Raw genomic sequence first — 26,818 nt, 5'->3', positions numbered from 1 at the left:
GATAAGAGTGAAGCCCACCATACTCCCACTTTTGAGACAATTACTGCACTAACGGCAATAGAGAGGTTTAGCTTAGATGAGAAGTACTTGCATGGGATACTAATGAGCAAGGAGAACTTTCTTCTAATGTCTTCTCTCACTTTTTGAGTGAGTATGTTGAGACGATGGATGCGAGGAATTGTTATGTGTGTATGCAGATTCCTTCATCATTTGAGGAAGGAGTTACATATCATAGCTCTCTTTTAGCATATGGAATAAGTTGTAGTCTGCTACTAACAAGATTTTATAACCAGGAGTACATCCAGTACTTTTATTCAAACTATGATGTTGTGTTTTCGTTTGTCCCTATAATTAGGTATTGGAGTAGAGTAGCTAGGGATAATGACATAATAATAGTTAAAGGTTTCTTTGAGCCTCCATTGACGTTTGGCACAGCTTGTACTCACAGGAATAACCTAACATGCTTGCTTACACCTTTAGAGAAAAGCTTCTTAGATCACACAGATGACAGAAAAAAGGCTTTGAAGGAGAAGTTAGAAAAAGGCTTAGAGAAAAGGACTTACAGGAATGATTATGCTTATAGTGCAATTAAAACGCAAGGAAATTCGCTTCAGATGCGCAACATGTAGGAAAACTTTGTATGTATAGGCCTAAATCATGCACTGACACTTTATTTGTGGGAACGAGTAAATGTAAGCATTTGTTTTTCTTTCAGAGTAAATGTACGACTATGTTGAATGGACAGGACCCGGCGATTCCCGGAATTTATTATGTCTGTGGTCTTAATGCTTATTACTGTCTTCCAAGAGGATGGTATGGGGCATGTTATTTGAGGATAGTTTTCCCAAAGATTTATCAAATGGATAATTAGAAGAAGTTTCTGAAAGTGACCGAATTACATCATATGAAACGGAGGAGAGAGTCCTCTTCTGGTATAGTGGGAGATATATTTGGAGCAGTGATTCCTTCAGTGGGAGCCATTCTGAATTCTATAAAGATTCAAAAGTTGTCTACTATTGTGGATAACATGCTGACAATTTTTTCAGAAGCCATACTCCTGATGGATACTCAGTTGCTGATAGGGGTATGACTCTTCAGAATCGTCTTGCTGTAGACCAGAGGTCTTCAAACTGGGGGGGCGCGCCCCCCTAGGGGGGCCTCAAGTGATCTCGGGAGGGGGGGCACCAGGCTCTGGCCAAAAGAAGCATTATACAGATAACAGGACTTTGTTTTAAGCAGAAGCATGTTATTGCATTTAAACAAATATAACAGTACTTAACTGCAATGTTTAAATAGGTCTAGACATATTTAAACATTGCCATCTTTATAAAATAATTGTGAAAAATTCTGAAGGGGGGCCCAATTATTTCTATTTTTCAACTGGGGGGCGTGGCATTAAAACGTTTGAAGGCCACTGCTTTAGACATTCTTTTAGCGACAGATGGCGGAGTCTGTAAAATGATTAATTCCAGGCATTGTTGTTCGTATATTCCTAATAATAGTAAGGGAATTAGAGGCTTAATTACTAATCTGACTAATGAAAGTGCTGATTTGAAAAAATTGAAAGAACCAGGTGTTTGGGAAAAGATTGGCAAAGGTTTTGCTTCAGTGGGAAATTGGCTCAGCAACATTTGGAATGGAATACTATTGAAAATATTGCAGGGGATATTAATTATTGTGGTCTGCCTAATTGGAATATGGGGACTGTGTAAATTATGCAAAAGTAATACATTGAAAGGGTCAAAGAATAATCAAAGGAGGGAAGTTAGTGGTAGGATGGTAGTTAGTGTGATGACACACTTAGGCCCTCATTATGACATTAGTGGTAAATCCCACTTACCGCCACGCTAACTGCCACCAACATACCACCGCGGCAGCAAATATCCTTTCACCATATTATGACACACACACACCAATCCGTCACTATTCAGCCACAGACACAATTTCGCCACACCAAAGGTCAGTGATAAACTGGCGGTATCCAAACCCACACCGTTACGCCAACAAAACCACGCCCATCACATTACGACCCACAAATCACCACAGCAGACATTCAATGGTGGTAAACGATTGACAGTACATACCGCAGTGCTCAAAATACACACACACAAACAAAACACCACCACATTGGACAATTCGAACAACACACATCTGACACCGATACACACACCACACCCACACACTCACGCCACTATAAAATACACACCCACATCACCCACAACCCTTTACCATTACAAACAATTGCCAACAGAGAGAGACAGCAATACCACAGACACAACCAGAGCCACACACTACTTACATCTATACACCACTCATGTACCCCACTTCACACACCCCAACACATTACCCAACACACCCTCAACTGTACACCTCACACAACACCCTTGGCACCCCAAAGATACCCCTTCTTCACAGAGGAGGAGCTATGGGTCATGGTGGAGGAAATCATCAGGGTAGAGCCTCAGCTATTTGGAGGTCAGGTGCAGCAGATATCGATAGCTAGGAAGATGGAGCTATGGCGGAGAATCGTGTACAGGGTCAACGCTGTGGGACAGCACCCCAGAACTAGCGATGACATCAGGAAGAGGTAGAACGACCTACGGGGGAAGGTATGTTTCATTGCAGCAAGACACCAACTCGCTGTACAGAGGACTGGCGGTGGACCCCCACCTCCTCCCCGACAACTAACAACATGGGAGGAGCAAGTCTTGGCAATCATGCATCCTGAGGGCCTGGCCAGAGCAGGAGGAGGACTGGACTCTGGTAAATCAACTCTTTACTACTATCATCCTCCTACCTGTATGCCATCCCATCCCCCCACCCTCACTCCCATCACTCCACCACCTCCCACACACCCCACCATCACATCTCTCTCATCCCAATGCCAAGCTCTGCATGCCATACAAATGCATGGACACCACTCACAGCCCTGCATGAACACCTATCACTAAAGCATGCAGACTAGAGAGAATCAGCTAGCCCACCACATACAAACTTACATAAGTGAAAGCTGCCAGGGAAAATTCAACCAAAGAGTGCAAGCCATGGATACACAATATGTCAGACACAGAAACAATAACACATCATTTACATCCCCACAGGTACCCCAGCCAATGTCACTGGAGAGGAGGTGCCAGCATTATCCAGTCCCCCAACTGAAGATGCCCACAGTGATGACAGCAACTCTCGTCTCCTGGATCTGGATGACCAACCTGGCCCATCAGGGACCTCTGGACAGTCGGTTATCCAGGCCCAGTCACACACCACCACAGAGCCTCCCTCATCTGGAAACACCACCACAGCACCCACCTAGGGTACCCACACCTCTGTCCCCAGGACATGTCAATCAGCAGTGTGTCCACCTCTACAGAGACCCCAGGGCACACGTCATACCCAGGACAATCAGGGACCTGGGGTCAGTGGCAGTGGGCACACGGTTGAGGGGACAGAGGCACAGGCCAACAGGGAAACTGGGAGGACTGCTGCGCGCCAGGGGGAGGACATGCCCAGGGAACCGACTCTCCACGAGGCACTTACAAAGATCCTGGGAGCATATCAACATTCCCAGGACACGATTGGCCAGATCCTGGACAATGTGCAGGAGAACAGGCGGCTGCAGGAGGGACAGTACCAGAGGATCAGGGAGGACTTGCAGACTATCAACACCACCCTGGTCTCCACAGGAGGGGTGCTGGCAGACATGGCCAACATTATGAGGGAGGCAGTCACACAACAGCAGGCCCCTGCCACTAGCCAGACATCTGAACAGCCTTCCACCTCCGCTACCGCTAGTGGACAGGAGACCTCACCACGGGACAAACAGGCCACCAGCACCCCTCCCCCTGCAGAAGGAGAACCACCCTGCAAATGTTCCCTTCCGATACAGACAGAAGCCAGAGACTATTGCCTCTGTGTCCCACTCTGTCACCCTGTCCACCTTGAACTGCCATTGCTCCCCTTCCTATTTCCCCTTGGACAATGTACCTGTGCTACAGACTGGAACAATTCCCTGGATTTTCTTCCATCATCACCTCATCCCATTGCACTTGCCTCTCAATATCTTAGCACTTCAATAAACACCCTTGGAAAAAAAAAGAAGTATGGAGTATGTCAAATGTTTTAAGTATGTATTTGTTTAACCAGGTTCAAACATTGCAATTCAACTGTACAGTTAATGGGCATATTTTAATGACCTGTAGCTGGCTGCAGTGATCACACCATGAGCTATTGTGAGGCATCAACATCTGTAAAATGAATTGCCAAAGGGTACAGTAAGTGGGCATAGAAGTGGGAAATAACAGCATGGCAGTGCCAAAGAAATTCAAAATAATGACAATGAAATGTGAAGTAACACTGTGTGTCATTGGAAGTATTGTCTGATTACTGTTGTTCTGTTGTCCTCATCCTCATCCTCTGCCTCCTCATCCTCACTGTCCACAGGGTCCACTGCTGCCACACGGGCATCTCCAGACTCCTCCTACTGCAGAAAAGGCACATGGCTTCTCAGGGCAAGGTTGTGCAAATGCAGCATGCCACTGTTATCTGGCAGACCTTCTTGGATGAGTAGCACAGGGATCCACCTGTTAGATGGAGGCACCTGAACCTGGCCTTCAAGAGGTCAAAGGCCCTTTCTATAATCCTTCTGGTTCACCCATGTGCTCATTGTAACATTCTTCTGCCCTTGTCCTGGCATTCCTCGCAGGGGTCAGCAGCCAAGATAGGTTGGGGAAACCAGAGTCGCCTGTGAATACTGAGGGACAACATTTAGCCACACACTATCCTATATGCCCCCCACCATATCCATACACTAACATGTACTGGGTGGGGACCAGGGCTCACCTATTAGCCACACCCTGTGCCTCTGTAGTTGGCCCATCACATTTGGGATGCTGCTATTCCTCAGGACAAAGACATCATGCACCAACCCAGGATACTTGACGTGGGAGATGTACTGGTCCGCCAAGCGCACCATCTGTACATTCAAGTGGAAACGCTTATGATTTCTGAACACCTGTTCATTTTGATGGGGGGGGACAAATGCAAAATGTGTTCCATCAATCGCTCCAATTATGTTGGGTGATATTTCCCATTGCATAGAAGTCGGCCTTCACTGTGGCCAAATCTTCCACATGCAGAAATACAATGTAGCTGCACATGTGTTTAATCGGGGCAGGAAACACTCTTGTCAGCACTATTGAGAACATTGGCTGTGACATTCCTGCTGCTAAGCCCACTGCCACTTGGAAAGAACCAGTTGCCAAGAAATGAAGCACAAGAGGGGGGATCCCAGAGGGGTGATGGATAGCAGATATCAGGTCAGGCTCCAATTGGGCACATAGCTCTGTGATTGTGGCCCTGTCCAGTCTATAGGTGAGGATGATGTTCCTGTCCTCCATTGTTGCCAAGTCCACCAGGGGTCTGTACACGGAGGTATGTCTCCATCTCATATTCAACCACAGTGGTAGCAATCTCTGGGGCAAAAGAGTGAGGAGGCGGTCACAAACTGAACAATGGGGCAAGAACAGTACATTGCATGCTGTTAACTTGTAATGGGTCAGTGAGAATTATCCTGTATGCCCAAATTTAAACAGTGACGCAGAAATTATCCAGGGCCTGCCCCCCCTGAAATGGCGTCCGTCTGTCCTGTGTGGAGGGACAGGTGGAAGTGAGGTAATTCTGCTGATGTGCGCTGTTGCGGGAGGCGGTCAGGAACCGCTGTGCAACTCCTTATTGGTTATAGTTGGGACCTATGGGTTACAGTGGCCAATGGTGATGTATGCCGGTGGTGACAGTATGCACTACCGCAGACGTGACCGCCATTTTATATCTGATTCCTCACTTGCTACCTGACCTTCAACAGGGGAGAACCTATAGTGCATGTGCTGCTGTGACCTGTGTTTGGAACCCACCATGGCCCATGTGACTGGGGAAGGGGCTCCTGCCTTCACTTTGGCGGAGTTGGAGGGACTGGTGGATGGGGTACTACCCCAGTATGGACTGCTGTATGGGCCTTCAGACCAACAGGTGAGTACACTATGGGCACAATGCATGTGGCATGAATGCATGGAGTGGTGTGTGAAGGCCTTGTGTAAAGGGGGTGGGTGGATGTCCCCTGGGCTGTGTTTTGCTTGTGTGCTGTGCCATGTGTGTGAAAATGGTGATGTGAAGGGGTATGGTGGGCCATAAGTGTAACAGGCAGGACTGTCTGACTAATACTAGTTTCCTGTGTATTTCCTCTGCAGGTCAGCGTCCATCAAAAAGAAGGTTATATGGCATTCCATTGCCAAGGACGTGCAGACCCTGGGGGTCTACAGCAGGCGGAGCTGCCACTGTCAGAAACGTTGGGAGGACCTGAGACGCTGGGCACGGAAGACGACGGAGGGCCAGCTGGGGATGGCCTCCCAATGAGGAAGGGATGACTGTTGATTCCTGACCCCCCTGATGGCCAGCATACTGGGGATGGCCTATTTTGTGCTGGATGGACGCTTGAGGGCATCAGAGCAGCAACAACAGGGTGAGTACAGGTGCCCAGCATTACTACTAATGCCTGGTGGGGAGGTATCCGGGGGGGATGTGTGTCAGTGGGTGCCCCTAGGCCAGGCCTGACATTGCAGCGTAGGTCCCCTGGTGGCAAGTGTTCTGAAGAGATAATCCTGCTACCTAGCTCGTATGTATCCACTACTGCTCAAGGCTGCGTGGGTCCCTGGTGTGCTGGATTTGCCAGTGTGTGCCCCTCCCCATGCCTTGGTGGCTAGCAATATCACTGATAGTGCAATGCATAGTGCATAGGCCTGTTCCCTGTGTGTGAGGGTGCTGTGTATGTCAATGGTGGTGTTGGTGCAGCCACTGACCAAGTGTATCCTTTGTCTCTTCCCCACCTTTTTGTTTTGACACCCTGTCCTTATGTGCCAGCATCATCTGCCGGAGGAGCAGAGGCACCCGCAACGGAGGGAGCTGCATCCCACAGGACCGAGAAGGCGGAGTCCACCGACGGTCAGGGCACCAGTGGGATGGAGGGCGAGGGGAGCACCATGGCAGAGACTGGAGGGGAGTGTTCGGACACAGATTCCTCCTCCGATGAAAGCTCCCTGGTGGTGGTGGACACTTCTGTGACCACCCCAGCTACAGGTACAGCCACCATCCCCCGTACCAGCACCACCATCCCAGCAGCCCCTCATTGAGTTTCCCGTGCCTGCTCACCCAGGAGGGTGGGCATCTCCTTCGCCCCAGGCACCTCAGGCCTTGCCCCAGCAGGCCCTGCTGCCCTGAGTGAGGAGGCTATTGACCTCCTGAGATCCACCTCTGTAGGGCAGTCAACCATTGTGAATGCCATCCAGGAGCTAGCAGCCCAGATGCAGCAGACTAATGCATTCTTGGAGGGCATTCACACTGGCTTGGTGTCCCAACAGAGATCGATCCAGACTCTGGCCTCCTCTCTGATGGCAGCCATTGTCCCTGTTTCCACCATCCCCCCTCCAACTTCCTCTTCCCAATCCCATTCCCCTCAACCCCAACCTATCCCAAGCAGACAGACAGACAAGCAACACACAAAAGTGGCACAGGCAAACACAAGCACCACACTTCATCCCACAGGCACTCACACAAACACCATCCAGATGCAGACATACCAACATCCACAATTTCCACTGTCTTCCCCACCTCCTCCACCTCCCTCCCAGTTCCGTCTACACTCACATCTGCATGCACTACACCATCATCCACCACGAGCATCCCCACCACACCTAGCAGAAAACACACTTCACTGGCAGACACCTCCACAACAACCATGCACACGTCCCCTGTGCCCTCTCCCACTGTGTCTGCCCCCCCCAAGGTACACAAACGCAAGCACACAGACACCCAACAGCCATCCACCTCACAACAGCATCCAGCCCATGCGCCTGCACCCAAAATCAGCAGACAGACACCTCCTACAACCACTCCCTCTTCCTCCACTCCTAAACCTTCTCCCTCTTCCCACCCCAATGTCCCTAAAAACATTTCCTATCCACCATTGACCTCTTCCCTACCCCTAACCCCGTCCTGCACATCTGGCCAGGGTGGCAAAAACCCAGCCAAGCATCTCAACCATCAAGTCCACGGGCCCAGTTGTCACCACACCCACTCGTGGTGGGAAAGGATCCAGGGCACATGTCCTGAGGGTGAAGAAGCCTGCACCAGGCAGCCTTAATGGGAAAGGAGCTTGCCCAATCTGCTGCCAGGAAGACAAAGGAGCCTGCCCCAGCTGCTGGTAAGAAGTTAAAGGAGCCTGCCCCAGCTGCTGCAAGGAAGACTAAGGAGCCTGCATCAGCTGCTGGTAAGAAGTTAAAGGTGCCTGCCCTAGCTGCTGCCTAGAAGACTAAAGAGCCTGTCCCAGTTGCCAGGAGGAGCAAGGAGCCAGAAGGCAGGAAGGGCAAGGGACCTGGGGCAGGAATTGTGACAGAGCCCCAACCACCAACCATGGTTGTGCAGCCGTCCGAGGCGGCAGGGGATGGGCAGTAGCCTCCCCCCACGAGCAGCACCACCACCTCTAGTGGGCAGCTGTCCAAGGCTGCAGGGGATGGGCAGGAGCCTCCCCCCACCAGCAGCACCACCACCTCCAGTGGGCAGCCATCAGAGGCTGCAGGGGGATGGGCAGGAGCCTCCCCCCTACCAGCAGCACCACCACCTCCAGTGGGCAGCTGTCCGAGGCTGCAGGGGATGCGCTGGGGCCTCCCCCCACAAGCAGCAGCAGAACCACCACCACCATTGAGCAGCCATCACCGCCGGCGGACGGTTTGTAATCCTGCATCCATGGGCTGCTGTGCCGCCTGCCCTCTGCATATCCAGTGGGTATGACACCCAGCTGAGAGACTATGACCTTGCACTCCCCAGGATCAAGAGCACAGGTACGATGCCCCCTCCAGAACCAGTGGGTAAGACACCCACCTACCCCAGCCTCCCAGGATCAAGAGCACAAATGCATGATACCCCCTCCAGAACCAGTGGGTAAGACAACCAAATACCCCAGCCTCTCCAGGATCAAGAGCACAGGGCACGATGCCCCCTCCAGAACTAGTGGGTAAGACAACCACTTGAGAGACTTTGGCCTATCACTCCCCAGGACAAAGCACAGGGCATGTTGCCCCCTCCAGAGGAAGTGGGCAAGTCACCCACTTGAGAGACTGTGGCCTTGCACTCCCCAGGACCAAGCACATTGTATGTTGTCCCCTCCAGAACCAGTGGTCTTGTTCCATCTGCCAGCTGAGGTGCCCCCTCGTCTCCCATCCCCCTGAGGTGCCTGCTTATATCCCAACTGATGCCCCTGCAGTGTTCTCTCCATGTTGAGGCTGGTGCCATGTGTGGCCTTGGAATTTGGCCTGTGGCCATGTGGACAACGTAAATTGTGGACTGGGCTGTGTACCTTTTTCTGTACATATGTATAAATCTATGATCTTGCTGCACTTATTTACCCTGATGTGTTGCTCTCATTACATTAACTTTTTCTAAAATGTTTTGTCCTTGCATTATTCATCCGAGGTACCGGGTAAATATGTTTTAGTACTGCAGCTGAATGTGTGTATGGTGTTGGGGGTGTGTGTGTGTTGCATATGTGTTTCACTCTCTTTTTCCTCCCACCCTCCTTTGTGTGCTAGGCGGCTGTACTCACTGGCATCGCCTTCGCCGGCGTTGGTGTTTGTGGCGGAGCAGCACGTAGAAGACCATAGGGAAGACATACAGCTCGGGCTCCATGGCGGCGTGGTTGTTCCCTGTGTCTCCAATGGTGAGCCCTTTCACTTCTGTGCAGTGTTTCCACCAGGTTTTTGATGTCATTGGTACCACCCCGGAAAAGGTGGAGGTTTGGCATGTCATAATAGGGTGGGCAGAACATTTACTTCCGTCTGGCTGTAGGCGGCAACCTCCGTGGTGCCTGTTGTTTCCGCCCTGGCGGTCAATGTGGTAAAGTGGCTGTCTATCGGAGATCTATCCACCATGGTCACTTTTTGGCGTTAATTACCGCCAGCCACTTGGTATATAACCGTCACTTTTACACCAACCACCAGGGTTGTAATGAGGGCCTTAGTCATCAGAGGAGGAATTGCTAGCACAGGTATTTTAATAAAGATTGTTAATGAATGTTCATGTATTCTTAATAATGGGTTTGTGTAGAAAATATAATAACGTAGAAAAAATAATGCACGCATTTGAAAATGTGATTACGATGAGTGGCCGCCAATGTTCATGAAGTGTATTTATTAATATTCTAATGCTGTGAAATGCTGAATGTATGTTTGACTAACGTAGTAGCATGTCATATTAAGGATTATGCATTATGTCTTAGCTTTATTAATTGTAGGCCTTAACTACTTACCTACTTGCCAGGCCTCATGTCAAAGCTGTATTTCTTAACATTAAAAAATGATTTTCCTTTGTATTGTTTAAATGTGCTCATAGCTGAAAAGGTTTTCTCATGAGAACCGACTGCCAGAAGATGCTCTTCTTTCTAATATAACATTCTGTGTGCAATGTGTGTAAGACTGACTTTCTCAGGAGGAGAACAATGGAGACACTGACTGGAGAAGAAGCTGCAACAATATTGCTACCTGATGAGCCGGATGATGAGGACATTGCAGGACAACCAATCAGCAACATGTGAACGGAGTAATAGTAGAATTCAAAGATTTGGAGTTTTAGTTTTATTGGACAAAGTGTGAACATGTGATTCATTGACCAATAGGGATTTGAGACATAGTTTAGTGGTTTTAATTTAACAAGACTGCGCTGAGAAGAACCCAGCATTCTGCCTTTTGCATTTTGCCTTAAGCATTCCGCATTTGCCTATAGCTAATTCTTGCCTATTTTGCGTCTTGACAAGAGACGTGCTTAACTTTATTGCTTAAAGACTTTGCGTTTTCTGAACTTTGATGCTGAATCCTGATGCCTTGTTGAATGACTGATATCCTGAGGACGACGACTGACTCTGCTTGCTGATCCACTTTGAGGATAGGTATTATGAATTAGACTGTTGATTATTATGTCTGTTTGCTTTTTCTTTCTAGGTACCAACCGCACTGTTTGATAGAGCCATAAGTAGATGTTTTTCCAAATTAATGTTACTAAATTGTTTTGCATGAAGCCCAACATGCTGATGCTGATCTGGTGTTAGTTAAGGATCCTCACTAAGGAAATTCTGCTAATAGGGAATAATGCTTGATGAACTTCTCTGCTGAACTCGAATGTTTGTAATCACTCTGACACAGTTGACTTTGTTATTAATTTGCACCATCAGAATGTGTTGTAGTTCAAGCTTTGATTAGATTACGTTTCTTCCGCCACTTTGGACAGCCAGTAATGTTTCTGTATGTGTTTCATTTGATTTTGAGATTAATCTACATGATTTTAGCATTGTTAATAATGGGAAATAAATATTCTAACTTTTACTAAAAGGTGTGGTTATTCATGACTAAAAAATCATAGTGTGTGACAATTACTGACTTTATTGATTAATATTGTTATTGAATATTGTTGATTGTTGATATTGAGTAAGGGTTATTGATTATTGATCTGCATGTACTGGAGTTATGGTAGGAAAGACTTAATTGCAAGTCAAAAGGTTCATCGACTTATTCATGTCCCCTTGTAAGTTTAATTATTACGGTCAGACGCGCTTACACACCCGTGTTGCACTCGCGATGTTCCACTTCCTAGACAGAGATGGTATGAGTCTCTCTGAAGCTACATGTCTATAGCAGCAGACCCAGAAAAGATTGGAGTTCTCAGATCCTCAATTCCCCTTTTGAATGTGCAACTTGTGGGAGGCACCATTGCTCAATATCCTTTCACCATTTTACAGGTGTTTCTTTCACTATCAGCAGCCAATGATCTGTTCATGTAAGGTACAGGTGGCAAGTTCATCTGGTTAATGGGAATGTAGGTGGCACAACACAATTCAGATTCTGTCATTCGCATCCTCTAGAGAGATATTTAGATGCATTGTTTGCGTATTTTTCATGAACTATATAAGTGCAGTTTGGTTGTAGCTGAAGACAGCCAGGTTCTCCTTCCTTCGCCATCGGCAGGTTTATTATTAAATTTTTACTTAAAACCAGTTCTTTTTACATTTTTCATGTAAATATATATTTTTTTAATTCTCCATTTTCAACATTCATGGTCCACTGTTTTCAGGCTTTATATTTATCTCAGTTTTGTTGGTGCAATATTATGAGGAGTATATTGTCTTTCTTGATTCTTTCGCACTCCTGGCTCTGGCTATCTACGTTTCAGCGCTAAACATACGGCAGTTAATTTATTAACAGTAAACTAGTGCCTAAATGTTGTCATGATGAGCAAACGAAATCATAAGGAGCGTATTTCATGGCCAGGTTACTGTTACTGCGCTAAGTATTTTGGCGGTACTTATGAATATTGCTTTATCTGGCTCTGTATCAAAAGGCCATGCAACATGCAAGTCACTGTTAACGTCTTATTTCAGCAAATGTCAGGTGCATTATGTAAGTAAACCAACACTTTAAATTCCAGCCTATCGTGCTATTCATTTAACCGCAAATTGTTACTAAAGCACGGCAACTGATACAATAAATACCTTGTGGGATGAGTCTTTCCCCATAATGCACGGTAGGTCCAAAATCTCTCTTACCTGGCTGTCGAGACCCAGCATCATCAGCATGGAGAAGAAGAGAATTGACCATAGAGAGGACATCGGAAGCTGCGTGACCGCTTGGGGATAGGCAAGGAACGCCAGTCCTGGACCTAGCCAATGAAAAAGCAATGTCAGTTGCGCTCTTTGCTGGATCTCAGGAGCTGTATACACAGGTGGCTGGAAGATGAAAATCAAAGCAGTGGCTAAGGGACGCTTCCCGTGATTAACATAGTTACTTTGTAGCAGGCGGCTCCTTTGTGTCTGCTCCATTCTGCCCGGATATAATTCCCAAAAGGAGCTGCGTCGAGCGCAGTGATGAATGGATAAGGTATTCGGAATGTTTACGAGACAATTATGGCAACATCTGCTGGCGGGCGCCTGTGGGAATCCATCGCCTGTTGCCGCCTTGCATGGCATTTCAAGGATGCATGGGCCCACTTAGCCGATGTTCCCCAAAGGAAAATTACTCAGCTCCATACTGCTTGCATACTCAGTGACTTCCTCTATCTACAGTATTTACCTGGCAGGCTGCAAAGGAAAATACTCAAGTGAGCACCGCACACCTCTGATTTATACCAGCCTGTCCTTTTCTGATTGGTTCACTAAATATGTTTGCACTAAATCCATCCTTTCACATTCAACTTTTGTGCAGGCCTGCGGTTGAAAACTCTCCTTGTGAGCTGTCCCTATTGCCGAGGAATATACCGGACTTTACCCATATCCCAGGTCCTTCAAGGACTGAGATTTAAGTCCTAACTGAAATCAATCGTAGACCCTCCCATAAGTGCCCTCGTGCTATGGGTCCTAAACTGGGAAATCACATACCTCATGTAAACAACTGATGAGATCAGCTTAAAAGGACAAGCTGGGGTGAAGAGAGTTTCACCTTTATGTCCTTTGGATCCAGGAAATTATTCATATCTCATTTTCGCAGCTCCCGAGTAGGAAGTAGGGGCCATTTCCAGATTTTCAGACTAACTAATGACTAGTTAAACTACTGATGCTTTTATTTACTGAAAGGTTATCTCGGTTTGACAGCCTGGAAATATTGCGTGGATCAGCCCACGATTGACAAACATTGGACAACTTTTCTCTGGAGAAGGAGCCCTCACCTTAGTAGCGAAAGTCTAGTCTGCAAGTGTACCCACAAACCACCAAGCATTCCTAAACTTCTGAGGTCTGTGCATTGACTTCAATGACACGTAGATGCATTTCTTTAAACTCCACTAATGTTAAATACAGTGTGCTTATTTCTGGCAAACTGGAACTATGACCATATGTACAAAGCTTTTTTTGAGGGCGTCTACAACGTTTACAATCACAAAAAAGCATTTTTAAATGCACAAAACCCAAATTGTGATTTGTTGACTTGTTACTGAATTGTAATTTGGATTTGCGCACCAGTATTTGTAAAGGGCATGTTAGGGCGTCCCTGCCAAATACCAGTTCGCAGTGGTATGTACTAATGTTTTGCAACCAAATTCCGGTCATAAAACATTAATATTATACCATTACCTTGAAGGACGTGGTAACCCAATTGCAAATGGGAAGGGGTCCCTAGAAGACCCCTTCCCCTTTTAGAATGTGGAAAAAATTAAGAGCAGCCTACTCATCAAGGAAAATGGGCTGCATTTTAAAAAATGTTTCATTTAAAAGCAATCACAGATATCATAGTCTGCTGACTCCAGCAGGCCACCAACTCTGTGATGGCAGCGATTCCTAGAGGTAGGTCGATTTGGAACCCCACTAAGACTCACCATTTTTAAATATCTTCTTTCGTACATTAGGAAATGTGGTTTCTTAATTGTGATTTGGTAAGAATCACAATTTAGAAATCACAATCCCTGTTGGCATCACCTGAAATCCTGAGATAACCACAGTCACTGAATTTCACCTATAACGACTTCAATTCATCATGAAGTAGAATTATTCTCTGCCAATGTCCAGAGTCACCATAGAGTAACATTTTTCCAGATGATTTACAGATTGATTAGACAGTTGGATGGATGGATTGATGCACAGAGGGATGGATAGACAGATTGATGAGTCTGAGGTACAATACTAATTTGTTCAATTGTTTATTGAGAGGTAGGCATAACACAAGAGGTATGTAGACTGATGGATAGGTATCCAGAGAGTGAAAGATACATTGATAAAGAGGTAGATAGATAGATTGGTTTTCTTGCACGGTGCACTAGTCCCCTGCACATCACATAGCTTTACAAATAAGACTGTACAGGAATGCAATAGTCTAAAAATATAGAGGAAAAGTAGGAATTGTAGGAAAGAGTAGCAAAACAGCAGCAAATTCAATAAGTAACACACTATAAACTGGTGTCCCATTACCATAGCACCCACATAAACATATATATCCAGGATTTGGAGAAGCAAAGGGATCTTGGACCACAGTGAGTTACAAGTAGTCCTTGAAAAATAAATGCAACCAATATTTGCTATTTGGATTTGTAAACAGGTTGATCAAGTGATTATAGAAGTAGTGGCAGACTCATCAAATAACTGTCTTCCATGCACTGTTATGTTGTGCAGTGGAATTCACCATACAGTTAACCAAAGAGAGGGGAATCAGGATATACAAAATACATCATCCCTACCGTTACGTGGGGACCAGCGATAATAAAGAACCTTGAAGATGCGCTTGGTGATAGTAACTTGCAAGTAAGTGTCCTTTGTTTACTTGATTGCTCACAGCTGCCCCCTTAGGCCTCGCACACGTGTTACTGCCTGCTGAGGCCCAAAGTATTTCACTGCATAGCAACTAGCAACAAGGGGGCCTAAGCATGTCCGCCATACAGCCACGCTCCAAGCAGCCTCTTGCTTTAATCCTCACCATCTCACAACTCACCATCGAGCGGCTGACCCGGCTACAACCTCAGGATTTCTCCTATGAAGCCAGAAGCCCACTGCTGAGTCAACACCTCTCTGCAGCCCTCCTGACGCGCCTACGTGCCACTCCAATTGGGCAGCGGCCCTACCAGCATTGCTGAATTCTCCAGCAGTGCTCCAGCAGCATAGGCCTCACTGCTCTCCCTTCAACCACACTCCCTGCCCCAGAGGACCTGCAGGGATGACTGTCCTCAGCCACACAGGCTAATAAATGCTGACCCAGCCTGAATGCATACTTCCTCTACTATCTGATACACTCAGCAGTGCTCCTACCATAATATTTAGCCCTAGAACTATTCTTGCTTTGCCCCTGCCATGCACTGCAATTCCTCTTCTGCCTGATACACCCTGCAGTGCTCCTGCACATACAACTAGCTCTGAAAAAAAGATTTCAGCTGTGTACCTGCCTTGCTCTACAGGAACCCTGCATGCTCATTCTGTGCCTACCTCACTTGAACTGTACCAGCAGCATAGCCATTGCCAGCACAGCCCTCCCTACAGGCCATCCTCCCTGTTTAGCTGGTTTTCTATCAACGCTGTGATGTGGGACCCTCTCACTGCCTGTAATGTGATGTTCTGCTGCTTGCCACAGTTCTCTTCAGCCCAAGTTGGAGGTGAGAAGTTTTGTGAGTGTCCCATCCCTGGAGGGATATCTGTACATGGCATACAGTTTGAGATAACTGCAGCACATTCACCACACCCCTCACTGCCATGGCAGCAAAATTCTAAGCACCTTCAACTAGCCTCAAAAGCCGCTCCTGTGCACTTTGTTACTTCAACTGCCAGGTAAAGCATTGGGATGGTCTTGATTCCCACTCTCAAGCCTTTTGTGTGCGATGGTCCCCCCATCCTCTTAAGCGTCAAAATGGAAGGACTGGGTAGACCCTCTAGAAACATATTTTGCTGCAGTGGCCCACAGCAATGACAGGAGACGTCCCATACTCCTTCACCTAGGGGTTGCTGCAATACACAAGATTGTAAAATCAGGGACAGAGACGTGACCGCCTTTCACAGATACTACTATGAAACAAGAACTGACAGCATATTTTGAGACGCTTGGCAATCTAGATTACAAGTGCTTCCTGCTACGATAAACTAGACTACAACTTGAGGAAGCAGTTGACGCTTTCTATGCCTATCTCAAAGAGTTGGCCAGCACGTGCACGCTGGCTGATGCGGAAGATAAAATCAAGGCTCAATTCATCTAGGGTTGCTCCGCCGCGAAATTAAGAAAGAATATACTCCAAGTCCTGGGAATGTCCATGGCCAACATACTCACGCTGGCTGTTCTAAGGAACACTCTAAGGCACACGTTGCACATATGCAAGCAGCTCTACAACAGCCAATAAAGACTGAATCAGTCAATACAATAACAAATACCAACACATGCAAATGAAAAGCTTGCCCCAAAACACCATGGCTCCAAAAGTCTGTCACTGGTGTGGAGGTCCTTACCCACACCAAGGTACCTGTCCAGCACAAGGCAAAAGGTGTACGTCCTGCAACAAGCTGAACCACTTTGCAAAAGCTTGCCGGTCCATGGTCAACAAGACAGTAACCAAGTCAGTGAATGCGTGCTGACACCAGATACCCAAGAGGCTGAAGAAGACATGGTTGATAATGTCGAAGGCATGGTGTCATAAATGCTATGCAACCAGAAGAATATAGAGGGTGCCGCATCCAGAAGTCTACTGTTGCCGTTGCTGGATACCCAATTCCAGTGTGAACTGAAAGAGGTGCCTCAATGAATATCATGGTGCAACCGTTTTTCCAGGCTGTTCCATGTGAACCGGTAATATGCCCCACAGCAACTCAAGGACATGTCTTTGGCTCCTTGACGTCAATACAGCATGACCAGAGCGAACGTCTAAGTCACCAAAGGGGGATTGGGAATGCTCCTGAGCTGCAAGATGGCTAAATGCCTCAGTCTAGTCACCGTTGCATTCAGTGTGCACCTGTCAGCAATCGTTATCCTAGTAGACAAGTTCCCACAACTGTTTGAAGGGATTAGATTTTGGAAGAATCGCATGGTCCATCTCCATATTGACAAGTCCATCCAACTGGTTTGCCTACGTCATTGCTGAGCAGTATTCCACCTTACCCCAAAAGTCACAGAAATCCTAAGAAAGACAGAAGCAGGAACCATTAAGAAGATAGTCAGCCTGACCCCCCCTGGGTGTCCCCCATAGTGGTCACTCGCGAGTCCAAGCAGGTGGGAGAAGTCTGAATCTGCATAGATATGAGTCTACCCAACGTTGGCTATGTGACGAGAAAGACATCTTACACCCACAGTAGATGACATAGTGGCAGAAGTAAGCGGTTCAAAATGATTTTCTAAATAGATCTCAGGTTGTGATACCACTAGCTGATGTTAACTCCTGAATCGAGAGCATTCATCACCTTCTCCACTCACGTAGCCCCAGTTTTGGAGTGTTAAATGCTGCTGAGATGTTCCAGGACACCATTTGAGGGGTGCTGGCAGGGCTTTCTGGTGTCGTCAAAGTCAGTGATGACATTCTGATAGATACCCCTATTCTAGCTGAGCACTTTGAGACACTGCAAGCTACTTTTTCGTGCCTTCTTGACAATGGCCTCACCCTCCACAAGGAAAAGTGTGCTTTCCTTCAAAACAAAATGAGTTTCTTTGGAAACCGGTTCTCAGAAAACTGAGTCATGCTTGACACATCAAAAGTCCAGGACATCTGCTCAGCTCCTTCTCTAACCAACGTTACAGGAGTACGTAATTTTCTGGGGATGGTGACCTATTGTCCATTTTATTCCCAGTCTCACCACGTTCACAGCCCCGTTTCATAAATTGACCAAGGCCAATGCTGACTGGGAACGGGGCCCCTCACAAGACGAGGCCTTCCTAGCAACCAAACAAGCACTCAAGGAGAACACAATGCTGGCCTGTTTTGCTCCACACCATGAATCAGAACTGTCTGTAGACGCTAGCTTCACGGGACTCAAGTGCTGTGCTATTACAAAAACAAGACAACGGTGAGTGAGCCCTGGTGGCATATGCCAGTCGTGCTTTGACAGAAACGGAACAGAGGTACTCATATATGGAGAAGGAAGCCATTGCAATTCATTGAGGGTGTTGTCCTTTCCATCTATAGCTCTATTGGCACCGTTTTTCTGTCCATACTGATCATAAACCACTCATTCTGCTCTCCTCCAAGCCCGCCCCAAGGTTTGAGAAAAGGATTCTTCAACTACAAGAATGTGCCTTATCTGTGGCCTATCGACTGGGGACCCAAAGCCCAGCAGATTATCTCTCCAGGCATGCAAGACCTGCCACTGTGGGTGAAGAATCAGAAGTGGGGGAGGTAGAAGAATACATGAGACTGTTAGTAAAGAGGTTGCAACTGTTGCCTATTTCCTTATCAGAAATCTTCAAAACAATGAAAGAGGATGAGTGCCTCCAGCTGGAGATATCTCTGGTTGTGTCAGGCACTTAGTACCAAGTGACCAGGAATTTGTCTTTTTGCACAACGGAGGCAGGGCAGGCTCTGCTATCCCGGCAGCATGTTCACAACAAATTGGCCATCTCTGTGGAATGATGTTTGCTGTGAGGTTCTCATTTGGGAATCCCGGGGAACCTTAAAAAATGCATAGTGGATTTGGCACATACCGCACATCAAGGTGTAGTCAAAACAAAGTCCAGGCTCTGGTGCAAAGTATGGTTTTCCTACCTTGACAACTTGGTGGAATGAACCGTGAGCCAACGTTCTATGTGCCAAGCTGCCAGTCCCACTGAGTCACCAGCACCCATCATTACAACACCCATTACTTCTCCTCTGTGGCACCAAGGTAGTGCAGATTTTGGCAGCCTCCAAGATAGCCTACATGTGCTAGTTGTAACTGATAACTTTTTGAAATATCCAGAAGTAGAAAAAATTGAGCCAGTGACAGCAAACCAGACAATTATAGACACCAATGGCTTTCTGCATGAACTCTGCACCAACAACAAACCTCTTTTTTCCAGCCAAGAGTTCGCAGAACACATGAAGTGAAGAGGCATGCCCCACCGGAAGATCACACCCAAGTGGCCCCAAGTAAACTGAGAAGTGGAACATTTTATGAAGACTTTGAACAAAATACTTTGCATTGCACTGGCTGATGGCCAGAACTTGGAATGTGCCCTGTATGCATTTCTGAGGGAGTACATACTTACTCCACACACCACCACGAGAGTCAGCCCCAATGCATTGTGCATCAATCGTATTGTAGGTGACTGTGGAGGGCCCTTCTACTATCCGAAATGAAGTGTCCAATGGCCTGCATCAATGAAAGGTCCAAAACAACAAGATTCCTTCCAAACAAAAAGCACGCCACCTACATCTGCAAGTGGATGATGTGGTTCTTGTTAGAAATCGACACCCAGGAAGTAAATTTTGTTTACCTTTTTAAACCCCATCTATGGAAGGTCATCAGGATACGGGGAACAATGATCACAGCCACCAGGGTTGAAGAGACAGTCACCAGAGACATTGCCTTTTTTAGATGCTACAAACCATCAGGTCATCTTGCCGATGAGAACTCCTAACTGCCTTGCAATGAGGATCCAGACCTGGGCATGAACATTCCTGAGGAAGAACCACAGAATGCCTCCAGTTTGCCCGAGAGTCTATTAGAGGGCACCAATACGTTTGAACAAGGACAGAAGTCACTGACACCCCCTTGAGCACACATTCACTGCCAATGCTGAGAACAAGCACCCTGAGAACAGTGCCACAAGTCGATGGAAAGCAGTATTGAGGTATAACCTCAATACTGCTTTCCATCGACTTGTGGCCCCATTCAACTATTCCACCAAGAGTAATTTGTGTTGGAATAACTAACAGGTTCAGTAGTGAAATGGTGATGTGCCAGCAAAATCTAAGATTCGTTTGATGTGTACTCGGGAGTCATTTGTGCCATGTGGTAACCCTGCATTTTTTTTTTTTCTTTTCATTTGGTTTTTCCTTTGGTTGGGGAGGGATGTTATGTTGTGCAATGGAATTCACAATATAGTTAACCAAAGAGAGGGGGATTAGGATGAAACCCCTAACAAAATACATTCTGATGGTCTTTACCATCACATGAGGACCAGTGATAACAAAGAACCTGGGCGATGCTCTTGGTGGTAGTAACTCACAAATATGTGTCCTGTGTCTACTTGATTGCTCGCAGCATCCCCCCCCCCCCCATAGGCCTCGCTACACATGCTACAGCCTGCATGGCCTGCCGAGGCCAAAAGTATTTTGCTGCTTAGCATAGAGCAAAAGTAATTTCCATCAACAATCATTCTAGTCACACACAACAATCAATAGCCTCACTACTGAATTAGGTGAGGTGGTGAGAAGAACGAAGAAATAGGTATCCACAAGGTATACATCAGTCCCCTAAATGTAAGTAAGCTACTGTTTGGCAGAGGAGCTTGAGAAGTATTTGTTGAGGTGAAAGCTTTCAAATTGTTTCTTAAAAGGTAAAGAAGATAAAGTCCAAATTTCCGTTGGGAAAGAGATCCACACTTTGGGGCGCAGGCTAAAAAGATTGTTTAGAATCGCTTTTTTCTTGAAAACTGGAATTTCGGGAAAGAGTAACTCTGTACTATGAAGTTGACAAGAGTCACTGGAGAACTTCTGTATCATAGCTAGCATGTGACTGATCCAAGTGGATGATTTAATGAACTATAGAGGCATCTTTGCCCAAGGATGTCACCACAATTGGCAGTAAACTCAACAAGCTCAGGAATGGGGAGGTACAATCAAGGTGGTCGACCTCTGTGGTCAAATGAACTGCAGTGTATAAGGAGGCTTGTAAGAGGAAGTAGATGAATTTGATGGATAAGATAGCATTCCTGTAGTCTAACATGGATAAGACCAACACATCAATTACTTTTTTAGGTCTTGTCCATGTAAGAAGGTGATGATGCCCTGAATGAGCTTGAGATGTTAATATGCATTTCTTGCCAATTCATTAATGTGTTTGTAACAATCCAGTCTATTGTCTAAATTGAAACCGAGATTTTTTTTGTAAACAGTAAGAATAGTCCAGAATGTATGTAGAGTCTAGCCATTCCTGTTATGAGGTAGATGTTGCCTGTGGCAAAAGAAGAAACTTTTGTCTTTTGAGTGGGGGCATCATCATCCAGCACTGAATATTAGCCAGGGTTGAAGCCAGTCGAGAGACATGAAACTTTCAATTACAGCTGGGTGTCATCATCATATTGGTGATTGTATATTCCTGATTGTTTGATATAACCCAGTGGTTCAAGGTAAACATTAATTAAAGCAGGGGCTAAAACAGAGCCTTGGGGTATCCACTAAGAGGCAGCTACTGGATTAGACAATGTGATCAATTGTGAGTGGTTGGCTAGGTATTCTAACCAATCCAGGACTTTCCCCTTCAAAGTCCATGCAGTGAGTTACGGTGTATATAAGGATATTATGGTTGACAGTATATATTGCCACCGAAAGATCAAGTGAAATTAGTCTGCCTTGGTGAAATATAAATTACGCTGGAGTATTTTACATAATTTTGGAGGGGGGAATTGCTTGTGATGTAATTTCTAAAATTACGCCATTACACCACTTCACATAATTACACATGCCATTTCCGAAAACAATTTACTTCATTCACTCCATTTGAGCTAAACAAATACTAAAGATGAACGATGAACACAAGAGGCTGTTGATCCCAGTGCTTTTTTTTGCATTATTTGTTGTGAAATGCATCCTTGCATCAAAAACTGACACAAGGACACATTTCACTTAAAAAAATTAGCACTGAATCACTGATTTGCATTTGTCATATTTAAGCATAATTTCATGAACTTTTGCTGAAATTTCACGTTGTGTGAAAGCAAATTCCGCAAATTGTGCACACACCTAAAAAATTAGCAGGTACATATCCCTATTATACAGCATGCAAAGAGCAACATCAATGATTTGCCTGAAAGTTGTTTTGGTGCTCTGGCCAGCTCTATTTCGGGACATGAGCTCTTAGACAAAGTTAACTTTTACAAATTCCCTTTGTTACAATTGACACAACTTTCTAGGATTTTGTCACGGAATGGAAGTTCAGTGTCTGGACAGCAATTACTAAGATTCTCTGGATCAGCTGTGGGTTTTTTAGTAGGGGAAACACTTGACCTATTTTTAAGATGCCTAAATCATTACTTGCATAATCAATAGATTGAATAGAGCCTATGTACATCCTATTACATTAGCCAACTAAAGAGAATGTATTTGGTCACCTTTAACATTGTTTCTTGATACTTCAAACTACCATAGTAAGTCGACAGATATTATTGCTGAAGAATTTTCAAAACCTCCCTGAATTGTATATATGCAAGACTTATACTTTTTGCACAATTGTTAACTTATCTGCTTCTCTTTAGTGCTTACATTCTTTGATACTATGAAAACTGTTTCTTGGTTGTTGCAATATAATATTATCAGTCTCTCTTTTCTCCCCTTTTCTTTTCTCACACATAGGCCCTCATTACAACATTGGTGGAATATTGTACTGCCATCAGGCCACCAATGCAGCCTGAATCCGCCGGCTGTAATTTGACATCCCTGCTGGGCTGGCGGGTGGACACAAAGTTTCCGCCCGCCGGCCCAGCGGGGAGTACGGCCATAACATTGCAGCCAGCTCCTAATGGAGCCAGTGGTAATGTGGTGGTGCGGCGGGTGCAGCAGCACCCATCACGCAATCCACTGCCCATAATTCGGGCAGTGGATTGCGCTAAGAGGCTGTGGATGGGGGCCCCTGAACTGCCATGGCAAGTGCATGGGCAGTGCAGGGCCCCCCAGGGGAGCCCAAGTCACCCTTTCCGCCAGCCGTTCCATGGCGGTATTTACCGCCATGGAACGGCTGGCGGATGGGGACTCGTAATCCCCAGGGCAGCGCTGCTTGCAGAGCTGCCCTGGAGGATTACAACTGCTGTGACCGTCATGGCGGTAGTCTGGTGGTCCCGGCGGTATGTCCGTGGCGAGACTGCCACGGCCATAATGCAGGCTTTAGTACCGCCAGCCTGTTGGCGGTACTAACGCCACTTTTTCAAAGACTGCCAGGGTTGTAATGAGGCCCATAATGTTTTTTTGAAATACCAGACTATTTTAATTTATTTTGATGTACTCCATATGTCTATTTATACACTCAAATGCAGATGTATTCTTGTATATTGAGGTAAATACTTTTTATTTGTTAACCTGCATATTTTCGTTATTCCTGCTTATGTGTTTTTTTAAATAAAACAAATCTAAACTAAAATAATCCCTGTAGGGGTAGGTTAATGAGGCTAGAGCAATGTGGGACTATCACAGATTTTTGGCCAAGTTAGCATATACAAAAATCTGAGAAATGGACCAAATGATTGAGCTTGGAGATTGTGTTGAGAAGTTTAGTCTGAGATATGTACTGTATTTAAAAATGGACTAGTTTGGTGATTCTTGGGAGTGAAGAAAGAGATGCTTCGATATACAGTGTTCTTGGTATATGAGAAGGAGCAAATTCTTCACATTACTTTTCTGATTCTTTATTTCTAACAGAACTGCAGACTTTGCCCAGCTTTGACTACCTCTAAGATCTTTGGTCTATGTTTGGCCAGCTGGTTGTGTGCTTTAATGGGCTGCGATTCAGCTTCAAAGATATTTAAGATTTTCTAACACTACCAGTGGCGGCTGGTGACTTTTAAAAGTGGAGGGGCGTATAATAGTTGATTCCGAGTTTCAAAAAGCTAAAGAATTCATATAAAAATCTAAGGCTTGGGAAGGCAATTCGGATTACAGAAAATCAAGGCCGGTGGCACTGAAAAAGTCAGTAGGCGAAGTAAATAAAAGCCAATGGCTCAAAGCTATAAAGGGGCAAAGGAGTGAGCAATGAATTTTAGCCAGGTCCTAATATATGTTTTTTATTATAGCATTCCATTGATTGTGATGATACATAATCAGGACAAATAGAGTATTGCTGAAGAACATGGTTTTCATTTCACCAGGCATGCCAATGTAGATAGAGTAGCTTTATGTGTGACTACATGAGTGTAAATGTTAGCAAATAGTTTGCCATGCTGAAAGGCAAATTATCAGCTCTGTATTAAACACAATAAAATAAGTGATTGAACTACTTTATACGTATTACCAAACGGATCCACGTGTACATTACAAAAGTGTGTGGGTGAGTAATAGGGCTTTGTGGAAAAAGGCATTTTATTATCAAAAGAGAATTCTAGCTTACACCCTCTACACAGGGTAATGCAAATGCTTCAGTTAGTGATACAAAAACAACAAAGGGTATTGGGGGTTATTCTAACTTTGGAGGAGTGTTAATCCGTCCCAAAAGTGACGGTAAAGTGACAGATATACCACCAGCCGTATTACGAGTTCCATAGGATATAATGGACTCGTAATATGGCTGGTGGTAAATCCGTCACTTTTCCGTCACTTTTGGGACGGATTAACACCTCCTCCAAAGTTAGAATAACCCCCATTGTCTCTGCACTCACTAGGCAACGAAGTGTAAAGATAGGTCTTCTCCATACCGTTTGCAGTGATGCGTGATTTACATTTCATTTTACAGTTTACTTGCCTGTATTATTTGAAATTCTTTGGATTACCTTCTGCTTGTTCATGATTGTGAAACGGTAAATTTGATTCCACATGTTGTTGAAAGCCTTTGTTTTATATCCAAGTGGTAGCACCTAGTACTGCCCACTGTGGAATTAAAAGTACCCTGCTATGAATAAATCGGGCAAAGGCCTCCTATTAGCAGTTTTTTCCATTCTCAGTGCACTTTAAACCCACTCATGCTAACCTTAACCAAAAGAAATTCCTCGTGTGTTTTTCATGTCCTGCTGGCCTCTAGTTGATTTGATTTCACTTATGTTTTGGTGGTTTGGGTATTCACTGGTAGGAATAAAACAAGGGTCTCTTGTGCCTTTGGTGTTCATGACTTAGAGTTAATACTGGCCGGTTCTGGCATGTTGTACTGATCTGGAGCATGAGACAGCTGTCTGACGCAGTCTAGACATGCCAGTCTTTTTTAATGCAGGCTCTGGGGAGGTCCCATATGGTGCTTGGTGGTTTTACACTTGATTTACCAGCAATAAAGATATATAAGGTTGTCTTTAACTTATTGCCCCTACTTGACAGCACGTCATTGATTAACTCTTGCTGTGTAATTTATTTATAAAAGGTAAGATAAACTACTCCTTGTTTTTTGTTTTTGGAGTTTTATATAGTGCAAACTCAACCCGAAGTTATAGGAGCACTTTACATGAGTAGTGCACCAGTTACATGACCTTCTATGAAGTAGGAGGAATGTACTTTCTCACTTGTAATATTCAAATGTATTGAATGATGCTTCACCACACACACACAGTCACTGTTATAAACATCAACGCCAGTTAGAAGCCAGCACTCATTTAGTCTACTGTATGGCAGGCTCACTTCTCTCTGAAAAGACTGCAACACAGAGCACGAAACCAGACATGGCAATGCACTTTTAATTAGGGGTGGGCGGAGCTTGTGGAATTTTACTCCAGGGAATTCCATGGAGTTACATAAAAACTCTGCAAGATTCAGCAGAGTTCCACCTACCCATAATGCTCCCCAAGTAGGGTTGCGCACATGGATTCATGTCCACTACATTTCAGTGGGATGTTACAATACCATAAAAGGGTAACACTTGAGCACCCAGGTTGACACTGTGCGGACTATAATTTCCAAACAGTTAAATCTATCCCTGAGGTGGGTGGGCCCTGTGGGGCCAGATACAACACTCACCGCATTCGTAGAGGCACCAGAGAGACAGGGAATAAACAGGGAAGTCAGATAGTCAGTGCGCAACTGTACAACACAGAGAAGCACACAGCAGAGACAGGTGGGAAAGGGTGTGGAAAAGAAAGATCTATGGATCAGGAGGTTTGCTGAGGTTTGCAGAAGGGAGTTAGCTGAAGACACGTACTTGATACAAGTACAGGCCGCATGGCTCTCATGCCATTTGTCGCATCAAATTAGAAGTTCTAGATTACATACCTGTAGAAAGTAACTCGTGTCAACAATGGAAGGCTTGCCCTGTAGTTCGCTCAGCCGGGCATGAAGGTCAGGTCGCAACATCTCAGGATTTCTTGGAGAAAAACATTTACTCATTAACGAGTCGAGATCTCTGGGTGGCTATTAGTGGCTACGTTCATGCATGTAAAGATTGCACCTTTGAGATCGGTACTATTACTGTGCTCGTGCACAAAGGAGCGCGAGACAATAATTACCCCTCGCTGAGACC

At 45.6% G+C, this 26,818-nt stretch overlaps 1 protein-coding gene across 1 annotated transcript in view; it reads right to left on the bottom strand.

Annotated features, from left to right (window-relative positions):
• LOC138287583 (sodium- and chloride-dependent GABA transporter 1-like) overlaps positions 1 to 26,818 on the bottom strand; it is a 596,565-nt gene that overhangs the window by 132,537 nt on the left and 437,210 nt on the right. Inside the window, exon 10 of the mRNA XM_069228141.1 lies at positions 12,638 to 12,750. Coding sequence (XP_069084242.1) covers positions 12,638 to 12,750 — 113 coding nt within the window. The remainder of the gene's footprint in view (positions 1 to 12,637; positions 12,751 to 26,818) is intronic.

Source organism: Pleurodeles waltl, chromosome 4_1, assembly GCF_031143425.1.
Source record: "Pleurodeles waltl isolate 20211129_DDA chromosome 4_1, aPleWal1.hap1.20221129, whole genome shotgun sequence".
Lineage (NCBI taxonomy): Eukaryota > Metazoa > Chordata > Amphibia > Caudata > Salamandridae > Pleurodeles > Pleurodeles waltl.
Note: the sequence above shows the minus strand (reverse complement) of the source record. Positions and strands in the feature narration are given on the sequence as shown.